Here is a 21,011-nt window from a genome sequence, read left to right as displayed (position 1 = left end):
CACTTAGTTTCTCTTGATCTCACGTTCCTTTCCTGTAACACAAAGGGGCTGAGCCAGACAATTCCCAAGGTTACTTCCAGCTTAAATATTCAGACTTCAAAACAACCTGCCAGGGTTGAAAATGCCAAGGAATAAATAAAGTATGACAGTTAATGCATAATTTATTATGAATAGCGTAAGTGTCCTTAATGGGAAATAAACACACTTTTATGTATCCATTCTCCTAAAGGAAAGTATGTATGTTTAACAGACTCATAATTTACTGCCTCTTTAGTGACGCAAGTTTATACAGGAAATGAGGCATGTCCAGTAACTGAAAGGAATTAAGTACAAGGTGAGAAGAGTACATGAAGATCTTTATACTGTGTGAAAATATGAAGCTTTCTACAGCTTCTGCTATGGATATTCAGTTTTTGCTGATGGACAGAAATATCAGCATACAATTTAGCAATAGGACTTCCACTTGAACGCAGAAAAAATACCTCTCTAGGTAAATACTTTTTCTAGCCAGACAGACCATTTGGCTATTTAATAGGGATCACTTGCTTTCCACGGAGAATGAATTCTCCCAGAAAACATACGGACCCTTTAACTCCTGTGGAAGCAGATTCACACTGGGTACACCTATCCCTAAAGGCATATGACAGTATGTCACAAGGTACACACAGGCTTGGATACTCTTATTTAAGGGAATCAATTTCATACGTTTCTTTCTCTAAAAGTAATTTGCCCAAGAACCACATGTGCCTATCTTCCTTTCCCAACCCTCCTTCCCTCAGAGCCTTCGTCCTCTTTACAAAGTCAAGGCACACCTCTTGCTCATCTGGAATCTTTTCTACAAGAAGCACACTGCCCTACACAATGTAAGATTCTCAAAGGCACCAAACATATGAACATTTCACAAATATATCCCTCCTGAGGACGAGTCACAGGAAAAGTGTTAAGTCTGGTTTGTTCAAGGCCCAGCTTTTGCCAATTAGGTTAGATGGTGACATTATTCATAAACTCAATGAGCCATCTCCAAAGCTCCAAGATTTTGATGAAAATACGTTTGAAGCACATATCTAACATAAATGCCCCAGAAATGACTCCACTATGTCCACTTAATTTTAACGGGAAAAATGTAGACGTCAACTTAAAAATGGGTGAACACTAAGTTTCTCCAAATTATTTTAGGAGATAAGTGAACCAAAAAAAAAAAAGGTTTGAAGGTCAATGTTCTAGAGCAACTTTACCCAAGGTATGTTACGTCAAACAAACTTTGTGAGCTTATAAAAGGGTCCTGTGGCCAAATATGTTTGAGAAACACTGCACATTCTACATACGTGAGCACATTACAGACCCTGAGAAGTCATTTGGCAAGGACTCTTGGTTTTCTTTAACTTGGTGTTTTTCACACCTTCAGCCACGGGGCCCTTTTGCACACACCATCTATTAGCATCCCTCTGAACTGGTGGTCTGTGGAGCACATTTTGTGAAATGCTCTCTGGGGATGGCCCCGAAAAATATCGTACCGTAGGTCTCTTTGCAGTCATATTCATGTCAACCTCAGCCTCACCACTGCCGTAGCCTCCCCTCCTGACCTGTAACTGCCCCACCTTCGCAAACGATAACCTAGCACAAGATAGATTTGATGGCTAGGCTCACTGAGAGGAGGCAAACCACCGTGCGAGCAACTCCCTTCCCTCCAATTCTTCTGTCTTCAGGGTAACATGATAAAAGAATTATCAGAGCCCAGAGAACAGCTTGTATTTATTTCTTGATACACGTGTACTACACATGGAAGACACTAATAACATACACATCTCTGCTGGTCTTGGATTTCTGACTCTGGTCTACAGACACGACATTAATTTCTCCTTAAACATTCACAGTAACATGAATCCATCATGGGCTTTCCTCATCACTTGTGATACAACAGCCATCTTCCCATTGATTTTATAGCCCCAGAGATTAAGGTCAAAGAACTATTGGAAAATACAATGTGCTAATGACTCACTTCACCACTGTCTTTCCTGAAGAAAAGTGAATAAAATAAACAGACATTTCCTTTTTGAATCCTATCCCAGTGACATAAGCACAGTAAGAAGATACACTAGAAAAAGACTCTCAAATGGATCGGAGTGGGTCCCAAATTGATTTTTAAATGCTGAAATATGATGCTCAGGTCCAGACCAAAAGCTGTTTAAGTTCTTACCGAAAATGTTGTGCCTATTTAAACTAGAAACTGCAGCAGGAGCTCCAGGAAAATGCCTAGGACAATAAAACCACCTCTTCAAATCAGTAACACATCAATTCCCTCCTAGTCACTGACTTTTGTAAAACCTTTTGATTCAGAATCACATTAAGTACCACAGCACTGGGATTAAATCACTAAATATAGCAGAGCACTGTGATAAATTTCTGGTAGGCTAAATAAAAAGAATTTTAAACATTTTTAAGTGTTTTGAAGAACTGACTTATCAAGTCTGGTGGACTCCAGTCTTAACTTCCACCTACTGATTTTCTACCGTAACTTCCCAAATATATACCAAGAACAACGGATTCTAACTTTCATATTTATACCCACATTGCTGTCATATGCACATTCCCTATTTCTTCCTAGAAAGAAATAAACCATTACAATAATCAATGCCCTTTCGATAGTGGAACTGAAAGCAACTTTAGAGACAATGTTAACTGTAGAGAATCCTGCATAGACAGAGAAGTCAGAGAAGAACAGGTTGAAGGAAGGGAAAAAAGTACTGAAAAAGATTTTAAATGAAAACATCAATGGGTATTATCACTTCCCTGGCCAGAATTGTGAATATTATTAGGGCAATGGTACTGGCCACATGCTGCTGCATGAAAGGAGTAGACCCAAAAGAACACGGACTGGATAAATTGAAAGTTCATAAAAAGACCCAAACTGATCTATTCTTGTAAGAGTCAGGCTAGTGAGGGGCACCTGAGTGGCTCAGTTGGTTAAGCAGCTGCCTTTGGCTCAGGTCATGATCCCAGAGTTCTGGGATCAAGCCCCTCGTCGGGCTCCCTGCTCATAGGGGAGCCTGCTTCTCCCTCTCCCTCTGCCTGCCTCTCTGCCTACTTGTGCTCTCTATCTCTCTGTCAAATAAATAAACAGTATCTTTAAAAAAAAAAAAGAGTCAGGCTAGGGATTACTTCTGGAAAAGAGAGTGCATTGTTCTACCCATAGGTTATACACAGATACGAAGTTTATTTAAAAATATAACGAACTACACAGTTTCTATTATAAACACCAGAACAGTGGTTTTTTTTACCAATACTTTGTTGATATGGCTCCATACATAGATGTAAAGTGATCTCACATCAATATAAGTAAATATCTTCATCTCCTTTTTTCCCCAGGCAAAGGCACTTATACTTGCTGAATCAGGATAAACCATCAGGGTGTTACAGATTGATTTTCAAAATGACCCCAATTCTCCACCCCTCCACCTCTCCATGTCTTTTGCTATGTGACTTCAAAGCTCCTCCCATGAAGAGGTGGAGTCCAATTCCCCTCCCCCTGAATGTGGGCTGGTTTTGTGACTTCTGACTTTCAGCCACTAGAACACAGTTGAAGAGACAGTATGTCAATTCCAAGCCTAGGCCTGAAAAGCTTTGTGTGCTTTTATTCTCTCTTGGAACCCTGCCACCATCATGAAAACAGCCCATGTTAGCTGCCCAGAAGATGAGAGATTGTGGAAGACGATGGAGTCATCCCAGCCAAGACCATCCTAGACCATCCAGCCCTAGGCACCCAGCAGCAGATGACAGATGCATGACTGAGCCTGGCTGAGCTCATCCACACCTGGTGTGGGTCAGCAAAACCACCCAGCTGCACCTACAAGTGTGAGGAAATACATGACTGCTTTATTAAATTGTTCACTGATAGGGGAAGGGAGAAGAGAGGATACCAGAAAAGGTGTGCCTCAGAATCCAAAGGAACTGTAGCTTAAACAAAAGCAAAGAAGCATAAATACAAAACAAAAGCATACAAATAAACACAAAAGCATTTAGAAGCATAAATATTCTGCTCATTAAACACTTCTGGATAAAACTGAGGCGGTATGACGACTTACTAATATTATGATAAAAAATTTTTTTAACTACACAGCAGACACATTTACAAGACAACTTGCTATAAAAATAAATGATGAAGTTTGGAGAACTTTAGGATTTCTAAACCAAGCCAGTAAAGGAGCCTAAGAGCTAAACACAGACTGTGAAAGTATTGGTGAGCATCTAATATCACTCTCAGTGCTGCCATTCACTGTGCAAGGCTTCACGTCACGGTTTCCCCACCTGTAACAAGTAGGTGTGGTCACTGTCACAAATTAAGGAGATGAGAAAATGTGTTAAAGTACTTCCCGTGGGGGTGCCTGGGTGCCTCAGTTGGTTAAGCGTCTGCCTTTGGCTCAGGTCATGATCCCAGGGCCCTGGGATTGAGCCCCACATCAGGCTCCCTGCTTAGCAGGGAGCCTGCTTCTCTCTCTCTCTGTTCTCTGCCTACTTGTGACTGCGCTCTATCAAATAAACAAATAAAATCTTTAAAAAAAAAAAAAAAGTACTTTTGGTGAGCCTGGGTGGCTCAGTCAGTTGAGCGAGCATCTGACTCTCGATTTCGGCTCAGGTCACCATCTCAGGGTTGTGAGATCGAGCCCCGAGTCAGGCTTGCTGCTGGGCATGGGGCCTGCTTGGGATTCTCTCTCTTTCCCCATCTCAGCCCCTCCCCTCCACCGTGCTTGTGTGCTCTCTCTAAAATAAATAAATAAATATTTTTTTAAAAAGTACTTTCATAAACTATAAACTGCTATATAAGTGCTAGCAGCCGAGGGAGGGGAGCCCAGGCTGCAGAGGTAAATTCTACCACTCTCCAGCTATGTGACCTTCCATCACTTAATTTCTTTGGGTCTCAAGACTCAGTTTCATTATCAGTTTAAAGAAAAGAAAACACTACTTATCTCCCAGGGTTGTTTGATTATGACATCCCTGAAGAATCCAACACAATGGCTCCACTAAATAGACTCTCAATAAATGTTAGTAAAATATACAAATGGGCAGATAAAAATATGTAAGCAATAATGACCAGAAAGGAAATGTATTGTATTAGAAAAAAGAAAACTACCAAGCTATTCTTATGCATAGCATTTTCTCCTAATACCATAAGGAGAAAAAAAGCCTCACATCGATAAAATCAACAGTAATTAGAAATGGAGCAACAGGGGCACCTGGGTGGCTCAGCCACTTAAGCATCCGACTTGATTCTGGCTCAGGTCATGATCTCATAGGTGGTGAGATCTAGCCCTGCCATGACGGCGCCCTGCTGAGCTCGGAACCTGCCTAAAGATTCTCTCCCTCTGCCCCTCCCCCCCCAAAAATAAATAACTAAATTTTTTAAAAGAAATACCTAGGGAGAGCCTAAATAGAAATGTACAGGGCCTATGTGAAGAAAAAGATACTATTTTACTGCCCTTTGTGTGTTTTCCAAATTGCAAAGAAAGGAAGTAGAAGAGCAGAGGAGGGACACAGTGAATGAACTCTCTATTGCTACTGAGAAGGGAAATGGACATCCTCTCTGAGAGGTCATGTGCACAGGATGAATCACAGCTTAGAACCAGTAATTTCACTTGTAAATATAACCACGGATTCATCAAAGCTTTGTGTTCAAGTATGCCGGTGACAGTATATATATTAAGAAAAAATAGAAACTAATCTGAAAATAGCACTTTAGGGGGATGGTTAAATGAATTATCCTATATCCATTAAATATAGGTCAGCATTAAAATAATTTTTATAAGATTTAATAAAATCAGAATGTATTATCTATTAAGTAAAAAAACAGTTTCACTTCACACTTATCCATGAATTATAATCTCAAAAAAAATATATATACATATGATTGGCAGGAACTACAGCAAAATGCATCAGTTTTTGAGGGAGGTTAATGTAATTTATATTTTTATACATTTCTTTAGTTTCTAAATTTTAAACAATAGGTATGATTTATTTTACAAATAGCAAAGACAATGTGTTTGTTTTAAAGAATAGGTTTTTAAATTGGAACTTTCTCTCTTCTGAAATTGCAGGGTCTGGTTCATTTCTTAAGCATTTACTATATGCTGCTTTGATGTTTTAATTATACATGAGAATAGTGATCTTCATAAGGGCAGGAGTTGAGTCTTATTATATTCTAATATTGCTCAGAGCACCCCCACTTATATCATCATTAAATATCTGTAAAATGAATGAGTTAATGAATGGCAGATGGTTAATATATTGATTAATTTACCAATATATTAATATTGGTTATTAATATACCAATATATTAACCAATATATTGATTGTGGGCTGCTTAATTACAACAGGAAAAAAGACAATCTTTGAATAACATTTAATCTATATAATTTATATAATTTGAAGCTTTCTCAATGTTTTTTAACATCCTCAAAGAAAATTTATAATAGATATATACATATTAAAAACCACATTCCAATATTGGTATCTCTTGAATTTTAAAAAGCTCAATCCTGATACAGATAAATGTTAAAGAAATGTAACATAGAAACTTCATGCTTTGGCATTCTCTCCTGTTCCAAATAACTAGCAATTGCAGACAATTATAAAAGAAGATTAAAAAAAAAAAAGAAAGAAAAACCAAGACAAACATCCCAGTAAACCTGAAATGTCATAGAAATACATGGCAGTGGATGGAGCCACTGAATTTCTGGGGCTACTGTCTAGGAAGAAATACGGGCAGCCAAGAATTTAGCAACTGAAGGTAAGAATCTGAAAGTACCTGTGCAGAAATGTTCTTCCTCAGCAACTGAAATCTTGCTAAACTTTTCAACATGCTTAAAAAGTTAAATGAATGAACACATTTTAAAAGAAAAGAAACAAGAACAGGTAGCTATGAAAAATCATTCGAAACCTCAGAAGTGGAAAACAGACTTAAAATTAAAAGTATAACGGATGGGATAGAGTCCAGACGGACAGAATAAAGCAAGAATTAGAAAACTGTAAGATGGAACTGAGGCGTTCATTCAAAATGCAACAACAACAACAACAACAAAAAGACAAAAGGATACAAGCACAAAAGACTTATTCAGAGGCATGAAAATTATAGAGGTTCCCCAAACTAGTCAGTAGGACTTTCAGCTGAGAAGCATGGTGGAAAAACAATATCTGAAGAGATAATAGTTGGTCATTTTTCAAATTTGAGGAGAGACACGACTGTTTGGACGGACAATACACTCTGTCTACTGAGCAAAATCAAAATAAATGCAAATATTGACACAGTGTGATAAGATGACAGAAAATAAAGGATTCAAAGAAGATCTCAAAAGAGAGAAAGAGAGATTATCTACAGGGGAGGAAAAGTATCAAAAAGAAGTCGGAAGACATCAGGATAAGGTGGTCAAATGTATTGCTGGAAAACCACCTAGAGCTGTACCCCTGACCAGTCTCCTTATAGAAGGAGCTCAAAAGAAAAATATTTTCAGACATCTAAAGTATATACTTCTCAGCACCCTCATTTAAAGAACAGTGAAAGAACATCATCTTAAAATACAGATTGGCAATAAAAATACAGGATACACAATTAAATTTGAATTTCAGATAAACAAGTACTTTTTAGTATATATGTCCCAACCAAATTATTTGCTATTTATCTGAGATTCAAATTTAACTGGGTGTCCTGTACTTTATCTGGCAAACCTACCTTAAAAGAAAAAAAAAAAAAGAATCCAGAAAGTAAGCAAAGGATACAAGAAATGATGCTGAATGCAAAACTTGATAAACTAGGTTAAATTCATTTAACTATTAACTGTATGGGGGGAAAAACCTTCTCAATTTCCATTAACTATACCTTTAAAAATAACTGTAAAGTGAGGACTCTAATTCTAAATGAACCCAGCACTATGCCACAGCCACATTCTTTTCTCCAGCCAAGTAGGTTTTCTTAAAACCTGTATTTTCCAGTTTTCTCAAAGCACCCAAAGACCAGTCTTCTTCTATATGCTTACCATACTGCAGTCACAATTTTTTGTAATGATTAAGAGAAGCTGAAATAGAAGCTATAGTCCAGCCAAGCTCTTCATAACCCAAAAATCCCATGTATGGCTTACTGGTATGGAGTGAGTTGTGAGTTTCATTTAGTAACAGAGACATGCCCCTGAAAAAAAAATGTCCATTATCCTTTCTGTGTTCCAAACAAAATTTGGTTTCAAATACAATTTGGGGCACCATCTTAAAGGAGCTCCACAGTGAAAGTTTTGTACTGGGTATGACGATGCCCTAATGTATCTGTTCTGTAAATTTATTTTATTAAAGCAGAAAAACCGGTGTAATAAAATGACGCCAAGAGAAAGTTATGTGGACAGCTCTTTCATATTTGCTTTAACGGGCTCATCTGGAGTCAGCTAAAATTTAGCTAGTTGGGAAAGTGAACAAAGCAAATTGTATCCTGCTGATTCCAACTGATTTAATTACACTAAGTCCAAGGTCAGGAAGGATGTCTTATTCATCACTTATCCTCAGTCTGTAGCTCAGGAGAGCCCTGCCAATTAATGTGTGTGGATCACTGAATATTTTTTAATATTTTCAAGATTATCTATGAAAAAGGAATATACATACACTGGATTATGAAAGTGTAGACGTCTCTCACTTACATATTTTGGCATTGCCCACAGCACCTCAGCACATGCTAAAAAATGTACAAAATAATACTAGGTTGATTTTATCCCTATAGCTCATGAACTGGGTGATTTCAACGTATCAAAAGAGGCATTTGCTTTTAATAAAAGACTTCCCTAAGTAGATTGGTCCCCAAGTAATTTCAGAACCAAATGTATTTTTAAAACTTGGATTTATGCCTGATTTTTTTTTTTTTTTTTTTTTTTTTTTAAAGATTTTATTTATTTATTTGACAGAGAGATAGAGAGAGAGAACAAGTACGACGAGAGGCAGGCAGAGGGAGAGGGAGAAGCAGGCTCCCCGCTGAGCAGGGAGCCCGATGCGGGGCTCGATCCCAGGACCCTGGGATCATGACCCGAGCCGAAGGCAGCCGCTTAACCGACTGAGCCACCCAGGCGCCCCTATGCCTGATTTTTAAGAGCTCATTTATCTCATGACAAAGTAATGGGCAAGTGAGAGTACTCAAAATGCAGGGAAGAACTGAGCTCTAGAGGCAAGGAGTATGAAAGCAGGCATTCCTATTATCATATTCATGAGGTATCAATCCATTTAATTCTAGCGCTACATCAAACTTTTACACAATAATTAAATGGCCAATGCTGCTCTAGATCCACTAGGAAATATGCTTGTATTGTTTGTTACGATAAATGAAGCAAATTATAACAATTCCATAATGTTAAGGGTAGTGAGAGCAGGTTTTAGAGTTCCATGTGTGTATATGTAATAAATCATTCCTTTGAAAAGATAATTGCAGCACCACCAGAGAGGAGAAAAGACCCAACTTTGAGGGCAATTATGTCAAAGCTCCTCAAATTAACTTGTGCACAGTTGGTTCTTTGTTACTGAGCCCACATTACCAAACGTTGTTTCAGGACATCAGTTCGCTTAGGTGAAGGAAATAATGTAATTCTAGTTATTAATCACTTTAATTTTAAATGTGCTTTGTAAACTGAGAAGACATTAAACTCTAAGAACAATGTGGAATGCACAAGTAATTAGTGGTTAATGGGCTCCTTTTGAAAAACTCTAGGATAACAAAATCAAAAGCTTCAACACTCTAGGAAAAAGGAGTGTACATATGTAATGTGAGAAAGTTCTATTTAATTTTGCTGACCGATAGTGTCACAAAGGGAGTGAAATTAAGCCCTTCTCTCAAAAGTAATTTTAATAGATTATGATGAATGAAATCATATTATTTTATGAGTCAGTCTCCTCTGTAGTGTAATTTAGCGGTGCCTTTTGGAGGCACCATGAAATAGAATTTTCTATGACACTTCACTCCAGAATCCATGCCAAAAAGTATAACGCTGTTTTGCAAATATCCTCCTGAGACAAACGTAAGCCAGGACTTGGTGTTACTGACCATCAGTGCAAAGAACAAGATGGAACCATTAAGATATGCTCAATATGAACAAAACTTGCAAAAGGTCACTCCATACCAGCCATACCAGAGGAGGAAAATACAAAACAAACAACAACAATAATCAAGCAATTACTTAAAGGATTCTTCATTCTATTTTGCTAAATGAGAGAGCAAGTGCAATAGTTGCAAATTTTTACTTCCACTTCTACCATGGTGTTTTTAAATACTGGTAGAACCTTGAAGCAGCTAGAAGGAGGAATATATTGGATAACCATCCTTTCTTATTACACAAAACCAAATTACTATTAATTGCTTTGACTTCTATTACTCCTCACAACAGATGGAGTGTCTTCTGTTCTAATGAGCTAGTATCTACATTAGTCATACTTCCCAGATACATACAAAATCCGTAAAGGAGGCCATGTGGCACATGGAAACAGAGGTGTTTTGGGAGTTCAGGCCTGGCCGGGCCTCTTATTATCTGTGTGATCTTGGTAAAGTTACTTACTCTCTCTCTGTCTCGGTTTTAATTGGGATGAATAATGTCCATATCCCACCCCACCCCACCCCATCCCATCCCAAAAAACAATGTACATTCTTCATCATTTGCAGTTAGGAAAAGATGACATTCTGGAGAATGTCTAACATTTAGGCACACAGGTGTACAATGGGGAAGGATAACTAGGGATTCTCCTCTGTCTGTAGTCTAAGGAGCAGGCAGTTACACCTCATCACAGGGCACATTTCAGGAAACTTCCTATCTCGGGGTTAAAATCGTGGAACAGACCAAGATGTCATTTCTTTCTTCTCATCCACAGCCTCTATCCCGGCAGCAGAGTAACGATAGCATCAGACAACTGGAATGTACCTACAAAGTCACCCAACCTCATGTACTGCACAGGACAGAAATTCCCCGTAACACCCCTAACTAGCTGTTATTAAGAATCTATTGGATCACTTCCGTGTGCAGGAAGCTCAGTACTTCCAAAGGCATTTCAGTACAGTGTTGGGGAATGCTATTCCACACAAAAAGTTTGCTTGTAATTGTAAATATGCTTCCTTTTAACTCCATCCTATGGACTGGTTTTTGAAGCAACTCATAAAAGACTTGTTTTGTAGGACAGTTAATCAAACATTTATAGGCATGTTTGCATGGCAGCCATTACATCTCTCTTCAGTCTGCACTTCTCCTGGGCTAAACACCCTCAGGTTTCCAGGCCCTTTGCAAGCTTTGTTGACCTTATCAGCCAAGAGACAATGAACACCAAACACCCAAACCTCAAATTCAGTCTGACTGGCAGAGAACAAGATTGTTACTTCCAACGGCCTGCTCATTCTGCTTCTACTAACACATTCTAAAAATGGGCCAGGGCTTGTCATATAGATTTTTATCCAAATCCATGAAGCAGTCACTTCATTTACACTGCAGAATGTACATTCATTCATTTGACATATTCCTTCTTCCATCCATTTAATTCAATCTTCCCTCCATTTAATAGACTCTTTTAAGGATGTCTTAAATTCTAGCGGTTCCTAGATAATAATGATTAACCCATTATTCCCATGTTACTAAGGTTTACAGAGGTTTCTCAAAAAGCATCTTGGGTGCCCTCTCCTTGAACAGTTAAATCTAACTTTCCCAATACTCTTTTACAAGAGGGCTTATCATACTTTAAGGCAAAACTTTTTCAAACACGTGGTATACCTATGTGCATTTCAGAAGAAAATTCTTTGTTTGCTAAAGCTCTACGAATCATAAAAGTTAGATGCAATATGGAACAACTTGAGAAAATTCTCAGATAATTAAGATAGTCCATTGAAATGAGCCCTTTTAATAGGAATTAATCTATATTTTCCAACATTACCTTAATCTACTCTGTCCTATAAACACATACTGGTCAAGGATACAGAGTCCCAGACAACAAGTCAGAAAACATGTGCTGTGTTCTTGACATGGATTTTGGTTCACTAAGATTCTTGAAGGCTCTTTCTTTATTTCAGTGTAGACATATTTCCAAGTTACTAATAATACCTTTATCCCAGACATGTCAGGGGAAATTAGGAGCATTAATTGGACATTCCACAAAGTAAGTGACACAAAATTTGCTATCATGTCTGGGTACTAAACCAGGCATTAGTAAACCTGAGTTCTAACCTTCGCTCTAGCCTCAGGGAAGTCACTTAGCAAGCCTGGGCTTGAACATCCCCATCTGTAAGGTACAGACCCTGGGCTAAATGATCTCTGAGGATCCCCCTGCTTGCTCAACTCTGCTACATGGTTCAAAATAAACTGAGCAAAAGTGCGTAGGACATTCCACATTTAGCTACATAGCCTTAACTGTTGCCTAGGAAATGTGTATTCACCCTGATATTTAAGACTCCATACTTCGAGGTGGCTAGCAATATTCTGATGAGAGGGGGAAAAATAAGGAACTCTCCTACCCAATCCTGTGCCAACAAGGAAGCAGTACTGCCAGGTACAGGTGTGAACTCATCCGTACCCACGCATCCGCTCACGTATGGACAGGCAGTGACCAGCGTGGAGACCACAGAGGGCTCTGCTATGTAATCTAATCTCCTGTGGATTTCAGGAAAAATTTCAGGGAAAAAAAGTTCCACGAAATTTTAAATGTTACTAATTCTAGTAACCCTACACTAGAACTCTTTATTTCCTTACTACCTAAGGAAATTGAGTGAGCAGGAGGTAGTCACTGTTATGACCTTCACACACTGGGCTAATGAGCAAAACATGATCAAACAACTCAAATTCCTAAAAAGCCAAAACAATGAAGTCCACACCAATGAATTCAGTTAACCTTACCTTGACAAAAGGTGTTGTTAACCCGCTTATAACCTTGTAGACATTCCATCATTTGGTTATATCCATGATAAGCTGTAAGGAGAAATAATTCTTTGTTACACGCTTAAATTCCTACAGTCCTAAACTACCAACGTGATAACCTAAGCCACCAAAGTCATCAGTGGTCTGTCTTATTCATTTCTAAGATACCCAACTCAACATATAACAGTTTCTTTCACTTATCCCTGCTTTCCAGTATACTTCCTATTCTGCAACAGATAGAGTCCCAAGTAGTTGTCAGCAAATCTTGATTATGTTAATCCAAAGAATCATAAGACTATTTTTTTATTTTCTTCCAATTAGTGATTATTTATATTACAGAGGATCTATTCCTCCCCAAATGATTGGCTACAGGCATTTGAATTTTCTTATAAGTTGGAGTGAACATACATCCTGGCCTGCCTGGGACAGCCCTGGGTTGAGCACTCTATTGTACTCTCACAAGTGGCCCAGTTCCAAAAATAAACTATATGCTCACCTAAATATTGGCTCACATATGCTGGTAATGAGGCATTATTACTACTATGAACCCGAGAAGAATAGGAGATGAAAAGAGGAAGCCAGGCAAGGAGAAGGGCTGCTGTGATCATCGGTATGGTTCATCACCCAGAATTTTCACCAATACAATGCTGCTGTTACCAAATTACCAACAAAACCCCATTCACGGATTCTGGCACTCTTAACTGAGACCCAAGAGACTTCTTGGCATAATGGATACAGCATAAGTTCAGGGACCAAGCAGTTCAAATCCTGGCTCTGCCTATCAATAGCTCTGCGACCCTGACAGACAAGCTTTCCGGGTTTCAAATGGCAATTCTATACAATGGGAGTATTCATAACTACTGAGCAGGTCAGGGCTAGTGTGGATTTTAGATATAATTTATGCAAAATGCCTACCACCGTGCCTGACAAAACCACTCACAAGATGACAGATGTCTTTATTTCCTCCCATACGGTATTCTTTCATTAAGATCATGAGCAACAGAAAATGGCCAATAATCAAAACAGGATGGATGGTGAGACCACTAAAAAGACCTGAACAAAGAGTAAAGAGGGAAAATTCAAAATGAAAAGGAAATTTTCTCTCAGAAAACAAAATTGTTTTGCCCCAACACATGCTCTTTACTCTCACCACTAATGGAATGTTCCCCTCTCCTCCTTCACTTCCTTTCTTTGCTATATGTCCCATCTCTTCAGATCCTTCTGAATTCTAGGAAAAGGTTATAGTGAGGAGTCTTGGAATGGTGAGTTATAAGGAGGGAGAAATTGACATGTGGGGAGTCACCCCACTCAAGCTCCTTGGCCACATAACTAGTCTTCCATAGAATGGAGACTCTCTGGAGCAGGATGCCTACAGAGATCTTGGGATCTCTGTGAACTCTTCAAATGAAAAAGAGAGGATAACTTGTTTAAAAAGTTTCAACAGTCATCTACCTCAAGGCAGAGAGTCAGACCAGATGATCTCTTCAGGTCCTCGTCAGCTTAGGATTCGATGTTAATTTTCTTCTAAAAACTTTTAAAGGACCAGTGACTTGTTCATGCAAAGTACATTTTTAAAAGATTACGAGTATTTAATGAAATCATTTGCAGATTTAAAATTAAGTTTTCACAGTAAAAACGGATCAACAGTGAAAGGTCTTTCTGTATGTGGCTAAACAAAAACTTCAAACATTAAATAAAAGCCATTTGAAAACTGAAGTTTGAACTACTTCAAGTGAAAATTAAAAAAAAAAAAAAAAGGCATGGAACACAAAACCATAGCATATAAAGCCAAGGAAAGTCTGCTCTCTTCCAAAAAGAATATGATTTAGAGAGGAGTACCAACCAAGGAAAGGAAAGTTTCTAAATGACACAGGAAGAATGTGACCCTGAGTGTGTTTCTTGGGAGTGAGTCACTTAGGACAGCACAAACAAAGTAAATGTCAAGATGTTAATAGTTTACTTCAGTCATAATCCACATTGCCCTTCCTGAAATGAAATCAATTGCTTCAATTTTATACATTACATGAGCCAACATGAATTTTTTTTTTTTAAGATTTTATTTATTTATTTGACAGAGAGATAGAGAGAGAGCACAAGTAGGCAGAGAGGCAGGCAGGGGGAGAGGGAGAAGCAGACTCACCACTGAGCAGGGAGCCCAATGTGAGGCTTGATCCCAGGACCCTGGGATCATGACCTGAGCTGAAGGCAGCCGCTTAACCGACTGAGCCACCCAGGCGCCCCCAACATGAATTTATTTTTGTCAGCATTTAGTCACAAGCGATAGCAACTTTGTGCTTTCACATTCTCCTTAATTACTAGCACTAAAACATAGAATTAACAAAACCATTTAGAGCAGTGAATTTATGCTCAGAAAACACAATTCTAAATAAAAACAACAGAAGGTCGGGAGTAGAGGTTAGGGATTAAAAAACAACAACAAGAATCTAGGATTCTCTTTACCCCTAACTTCTGTCCCTCTCTTTCAACTTTGGGATTGAGAAAATGGAGGAAAGGGAAGCAGTTAAGCAAAAAACACAGAAAGAAAGAGGGATAAGAAAAAGACGTAAGATAAGAGAAAAGATGGAACAAGTATTTAGAGAACGTGAACTTGGCCCCAGAATAAAGTTGGAAGAACTGGACTTCTCCTTCTGCAGTCCTGAGACTTAGAGGTGGGAAACATACCGTCCCCTCCACAATATTCCTACAGACAAATTTACACAGTATATGAGGGATAGGCCATTAAAAGAAAGAAAAAAAAAAAGCTTTGCTTTTTCAACATTTTAGATATAGACTCTTGTTTCATGATACATATGACTCAACAGCAAATGACTAAGCTGGGAGTCAAACTCAAGTCTGTCTAGCTCCAAACTCCATGCTCTTTAAATCATATCAAATCTCTCCTGGATATCCCTTTGGTCAGGTTGCCAGAATAATTTTAGGCACATGGATCTTTCAGTGAGGAGGGACTATAGCACTCAACCCACTTACTGGAAATCCAAATTACCAGTCATTATTGAATCAGCATAAAAAGTCCACAGGGGACATTCTCAGTAATGAAGGTCTTCATTTATGTGATCTTTCCCTAAATGAAGAATTCACTAGTTGCAGGAAATTTTAGTGGGTGTTTTCACAAATTAGTCCTCTAAGAAAAATAGAAGAAGTATCAACAAAATGAAATGTTAGGCATTACATGTTTTAATAAGCAGTTCTCAATTGCCTTCTTAGTAATTTTAGGGTTCCGTGTTAGAAAACACATAAGTTTGAGAGACAAGGAGGTCCAAATGAGAGGCAATGAGACAATTATTGACAGCAAATTACTATGATGGCAGAACACTAGTACATAAAACAAAGCTTTGGAGCAGTGATTCCAAGATAGCAGATTCTAGATTGAACAGAGGTGTGAAAGGCAATTGAGAATATCAAATCAACAGGTGCTTAAGAAGAATGAATAAAAATTACCCAATTGAAGCAAATGAGAAATTCCTTGCAACACAAAGTGTAAAACACCTACTATAAAAATCTTCAGCTATATAAGGCAAAGGAAGACGACTAAGGAAAATATCACTTGCTTTTTGGGAAAAATGCGATAAGTATTAAAAGAAAATCAAGTTACCTCCGTTTTTCTAAAAAATCTCTATTAGGAATCAGCCAGAGTTAATGCTACATTCAAAAACTAAAAATGTTAACTATAATTGGGGAAAAAGTAACAGAGACTCACAAATCTGGATTTACTCAATCAGTAGGTCCTAAAAACCAGAATTTATAGACTAACCAAAACATGTATCAGTATAGATTCAAGTCACTGAGAACTGTGATGGTATCAAAAATGTGGTGACTGGGGCACATGGGTGGCTCAGTCAGCTGAGAGTCCGAATCTTGGTTTCAGCACAGGTCATGATCTCAGGGTCCTGGGATCCAGCCTCATGCTCAGTGGGGAGCCTCTTCTCTCTCTCCCCCTCTCCCTCTACTTGTGCCCCTCTCCCCACATGTGTGTGCGCAAGTGCATGCGCACATTCTCTCTCCCTCAAATAAATAAATAAATCTCAAAAAAAAAAATTAAAAGTGGTGACTAAAAAGGAGAAAGTACTGTATCCTAGTGACTGTAGACTTATTTTTAGAGGTCAGCAACCAATCATTTCTCCATTTTAGCCTTTTTTTTTAGTGAAATCTGAAAACTTACACTATAACAAACTTCTATTGTGGTTATTAATAAAAATTTCATTTAAGGAATTTAACCTAAGAAATAACAGCTTTACTAACTTTTTATCAGTTTTTGAAACATTTACCATTTTTAAAGACATCTTATTTTCTCTTCACCTAAAGGAAAAAGAACCTAGTTTAGTGTACTGCCCTCTTAAAACACTTTTTAAAAATAACTGGAAAAGGCAACTGAGAACTGCTTATTAAAACACGGAATCGACAGGAAATCTTTCTTAGACCTGAAGCAAGGTTTCTGGAAATGCCAATTATAGCGCTATGTTCTAGAATTCAGTAAGAGTTCTCTGAAAGTCTAATGTTAGCTCCACATTAAAACAGTGATCATAAGGCAACAGATATGCTACATTGACATTCAAAGGAATGATGAAACATCACTTACGTGGCTTCTTGGGGCATTTCTGGCATTTGTTAAAGCCCCAGGAGGTACCCACAGTTCCACAGCAGTCCTCCTGCTTTGAAAGGCCAGGGAGCGCCTTGCCACACTGCAGTGATGAGATGTGAAATAGGAAGGTTAATTGAGTGCAAGATGCCCAGCCCTAGAGCACTGCTGGGCTTCCCGGTCACATTACAAAACAGTTCCCTTGTTATCGACACAATTAGAGAGGGATAAAAAACAAAAAAACCAAAAAACCCCTCAAACTTTGAAACAAAACACCAGAACCGAATCAATACGACATTAATGAACAAGCATATTTCTAAGAGCTTCTTGGCATGTTGAGAGTCTTAAGAAAATCTGTCACTGCTCAGAGCACTTCATAAAACATACGTTTCCAATGCCCCCCTCTTCTGTTTTTTTTTTCCCTTAAGAAGAATCTCAACTCGGGGCGCCTGGGTGGCTCAGTCGTTAAGCGTCTGCCTTCGGCTCAGGTCATGATCCCGGGGTCCTGGGATCGAGCCCCGCATCGGGCTCCCTGCTCCGCGGGAAGCCTGCTTCTCCCTCTCCCACTCCCCCTGCTTGTGTTCCTGCTCTCACTATCTTTCTCTCTGTCAAATAAATAAATAAAATCTTGTAAAAAAAAAAAAAAACTCAACTCAAAAGTTCAACATAAACTTTTAAAATTTAGTGTAACTGCTGGAAGCTCTGCTGTGGATCATCAGGGAACAGAGCTGTAAGGGTGTGGGGCAGGTGTGTCAACCTTGAGAAAGTGGCCCAGGTCCCATCTGCAAGAGGCTTTTGGTCTTCCTATAACCACCAAGGCCTTGGCAGGAACAGGACAGGAGAGGGCGGGACAGGAAACGATCACTGGCTCCGCCAGATCAGCTTTGGCAGAGATGAAAGCCCCACACAGCCACGTGGTCTGAGCCAGGGAGGTCAGCCAAGTTAGGAAGGGGCTGGCAGGGTTAAGCAAAGGCTAGCAGGGAGAAGAATGGGGCTTACAGTTGTCAAATATAAAGACCCATCTCCTCTCCTGGTAAATCACGGGAGGTCTGAAGAGGCTGAGAGGAAGGGGCCTGCAATCAGACTAACCCAATGAGGTCAGGAAGGGCCTAGGCAAACAGATCCTACTCTGTGTACCCACTCTGAGGCCACCTGTGCAAGAAAGGCCACGTGGCTCTCCATCGACACTTTTGTCGGCTAAGCCCAGAATCCACACCCGAAGGGTCACTCTGCCTTCCTCTGCCTCAACCTCTGAAAAGTCCTCCAAACAGTTTCCAGTGTCATCTTTCCAAAGACGAATCTGATGACATCACTCAACTGATTAAAAACCTTCCGTGATTCCCACAGTCTGAAGACCGCAGACGCCCTGGGATGATATACAGGGTTCTCCCTACCCTGCCTCAGAGAAGATGACTTTCCCTCTGCCCCCCTCCACCTCTCTACATCCAGCCTTCGGGCACACTAAAAGACTGTTTATTTTCTGAACAAATGTCTTTCCAAGAGCTGTCCCCTTCCTCTGCTAAGCCCTATACCCCTCCTTTTCCCTTTGCCTGGAGAAACTTTCCCCAGTGAACTCCAGCTCTGAAAGGCTGTCATGGCGAAGCCTCCTGTCTCCTCAGCCTCAGCGAGCTCCTCCTCTCTCTTCCCCCCACAGCACGCTACACAGATCCACCGCCTCCGCTACGCTTTTTAATTAAATGCAGATGTACCTTACGTATCTTTATATCCCAATACACAGTGCCCATGCTCAATAAATTCTGAACGAAGGAAGGAGCGAACAATCCAAGGAACTAAGAAACAACCCAGCTGCGGTCCATCCAGACAAGCAGTGGCTCTGTGAAAACCAGGAAAAGGTAGCAAACACACCCAGGCTAGTGAGTGCAACACGGTGACAGAGAGAGTCTGGGCAGGTGGTGACCCTTAGAAGGGCAGGGGACGCCAAGCACCTGGCAGGCCTACGGGTCCAGGCAGACAGCATTCTGACGGAGGCTCTAAGTGACTACAGGTCTGAAATCGTAAAACAAAGCCAGGGAAGGCCCGGCACAGTTAATGAAGGTTTAGTTCCATCCTAGTTCTGAAGTCCTTAGGTTTTTGTGGTTTTTAATAAGATTTTGACAGAATGTTGTGTGCTCTCGAAGACAGTAAATGATGGGGGTTTGGGGGGTGGGGGAGAGAGGGCAGGGAGATGGGGAGGAACGTGAACACACCAACAGATAAGAACGTGACAGAAGAAAAGCATACAGTGGCTGGGTTCAGGTCGTTCCCGGACTCCTTCGGCTCAGTCACAGAAGGCTTACATCTGAAAGAGGAAGCAGGAAGAAGGAAGAGAGAACTGTGCTACGGGTCTAAGACTGGAAACCAGCGATGATGTTGAGAACACAGAGGTCTGTCTCCACTGCTGCATTCTGCTGCCAGGGTGCCTCCTGTTTATTTCCAGTTTTATCAAGACACCAGTGTACCTCAGATGTAGATCATTCTTGTACCAGACTCTTCAGGTTCTTCTCTTCATCAAGTAAAACTTTCAACACTTGGGGATTTTATATGCTCAAAATTTTAGTAGCAGTTAAAATCCAATTTTCACCTCAGATTCCTAGAATGTTTTATTTGGTAGGGTAAAAATAAATCATCTCTCTCTACCAGGCCTCAGAAAAGGGACAAGATTTTCATTACAGGATGCGGGCTGCTTTATCCCATGGCTTTGTTTTTGCAGGTCCAAGGCCAAGAGCAGCACAAACCATCCAAATCGATTAAATAAATGACGGTGTAGGTGGTACCACGAAACTGTGTGTTCTTCTCAAAATTGGGCCTGCACAAGATAATAATAGGCTGCAAGGGATGAAGTCAGGCTTATAACAAGGCACAAAGTCTCACACATGCCCCTTGAGGTAGTTAATTATGAAGAGGCTTCCATGCAAGCCAGAAAAGGCCTGAGAGATCTTTGTGGCCACAGGCAGGCTCTCACACAAGAGATTACACCTACCACCATGAGGTCTGACTTGGATGTCGGAAGTAGCCAGAGGAAAAAGAAGGGGGAAGAGGATCTTTTCTCCTCCACTCTAAAGGTCACTTTGGGGAGAATCACGAAGAACAGGAGGAGTTACCATTCAGAATGCCCTTCTCTACGAGTAGTGGATTCTGCTTCTTCATGAGACACCATCCCAAGGACCCAAGACGGGCTCTGCCCAACTGCATTTTTATGCCCAGATTGAGGTGATTTTTGACAAGTTAAAAACACAAATGGAATTTCTCCTATGTGACTCATTCACCACATTTTCAGAGAAAGCCTATCTCTCATTTCAAGGCATCTCTTATGTATAAGCCATCCAGAAGAAATGTACTAAAAAATTTACAACCAATATTTAGCTATCTCAAGCCAGAAAGAAAAATCTATCCTGTCAAATGAGCGTTGTGCTGGAGCTCCTCAAAAACCTCACCCACCCTCGGGCTGCACACCGGGGACACTGTCACTCCACACGTCCGTGCTAGGTTCGGCAAAAGCACGACCCACCTAGAGC

At 39.9% G+C, this 21,011-nt stretch overlaps 1 protein-coding gene across 8 annotated transcripts in view; it reads right to left on the bottom strand.

Annotated features, from left to right (window-relative positions):
* The window catches only part of LTBP1 (latent transforming growth factor beta binding protein 1), a 389,228-nt gene that overhangs the window by 150,105 nt on the left and 218,112 nt on the right, over positions 1-21,011 (bottom strand). For all 8 annotated transcript variants that reach the window (XM_032410265.1, XM_032410266.1, XM_032410267.1 and 5 more), the window contains 2 exons: positions 17,497-17,599; positions 12,879-12,950 (listed from right to left, as the gene is read on the bottom strand). In XM_032410265.1, coding sequence (XP_032266156.1) covers positions 12,879-12,950; positions 17,497-17,599 — 175 coding nt within the window. The remainder of the gene's footprint in view (positions 1-12,878; positions 12,951-17,496; positions 17,600-21,011) is intronic.

Source organism: Phoca vitulina, unplaced genomic scaffold (genome assembly GCF_004348235.1).
Source record: "Phoca vitulina isolate PV1807 unplaced genomic scaffold, GSC_HSeal_1.0 scaffold12, whole genome shotgun sequence".
In the NCBI taxonomy this organism is placed as follows: Eukaryota; Metazoa; Chordata; class Mammalia; order Carnivora; family Phocidae; genus Phoca; species Phoca vitulina.
The sequence above is the reverse complement of the archived record's forward strand: the minus strand, read 5'-3'. Positions and strand labels throughout refer to the sequence as shown.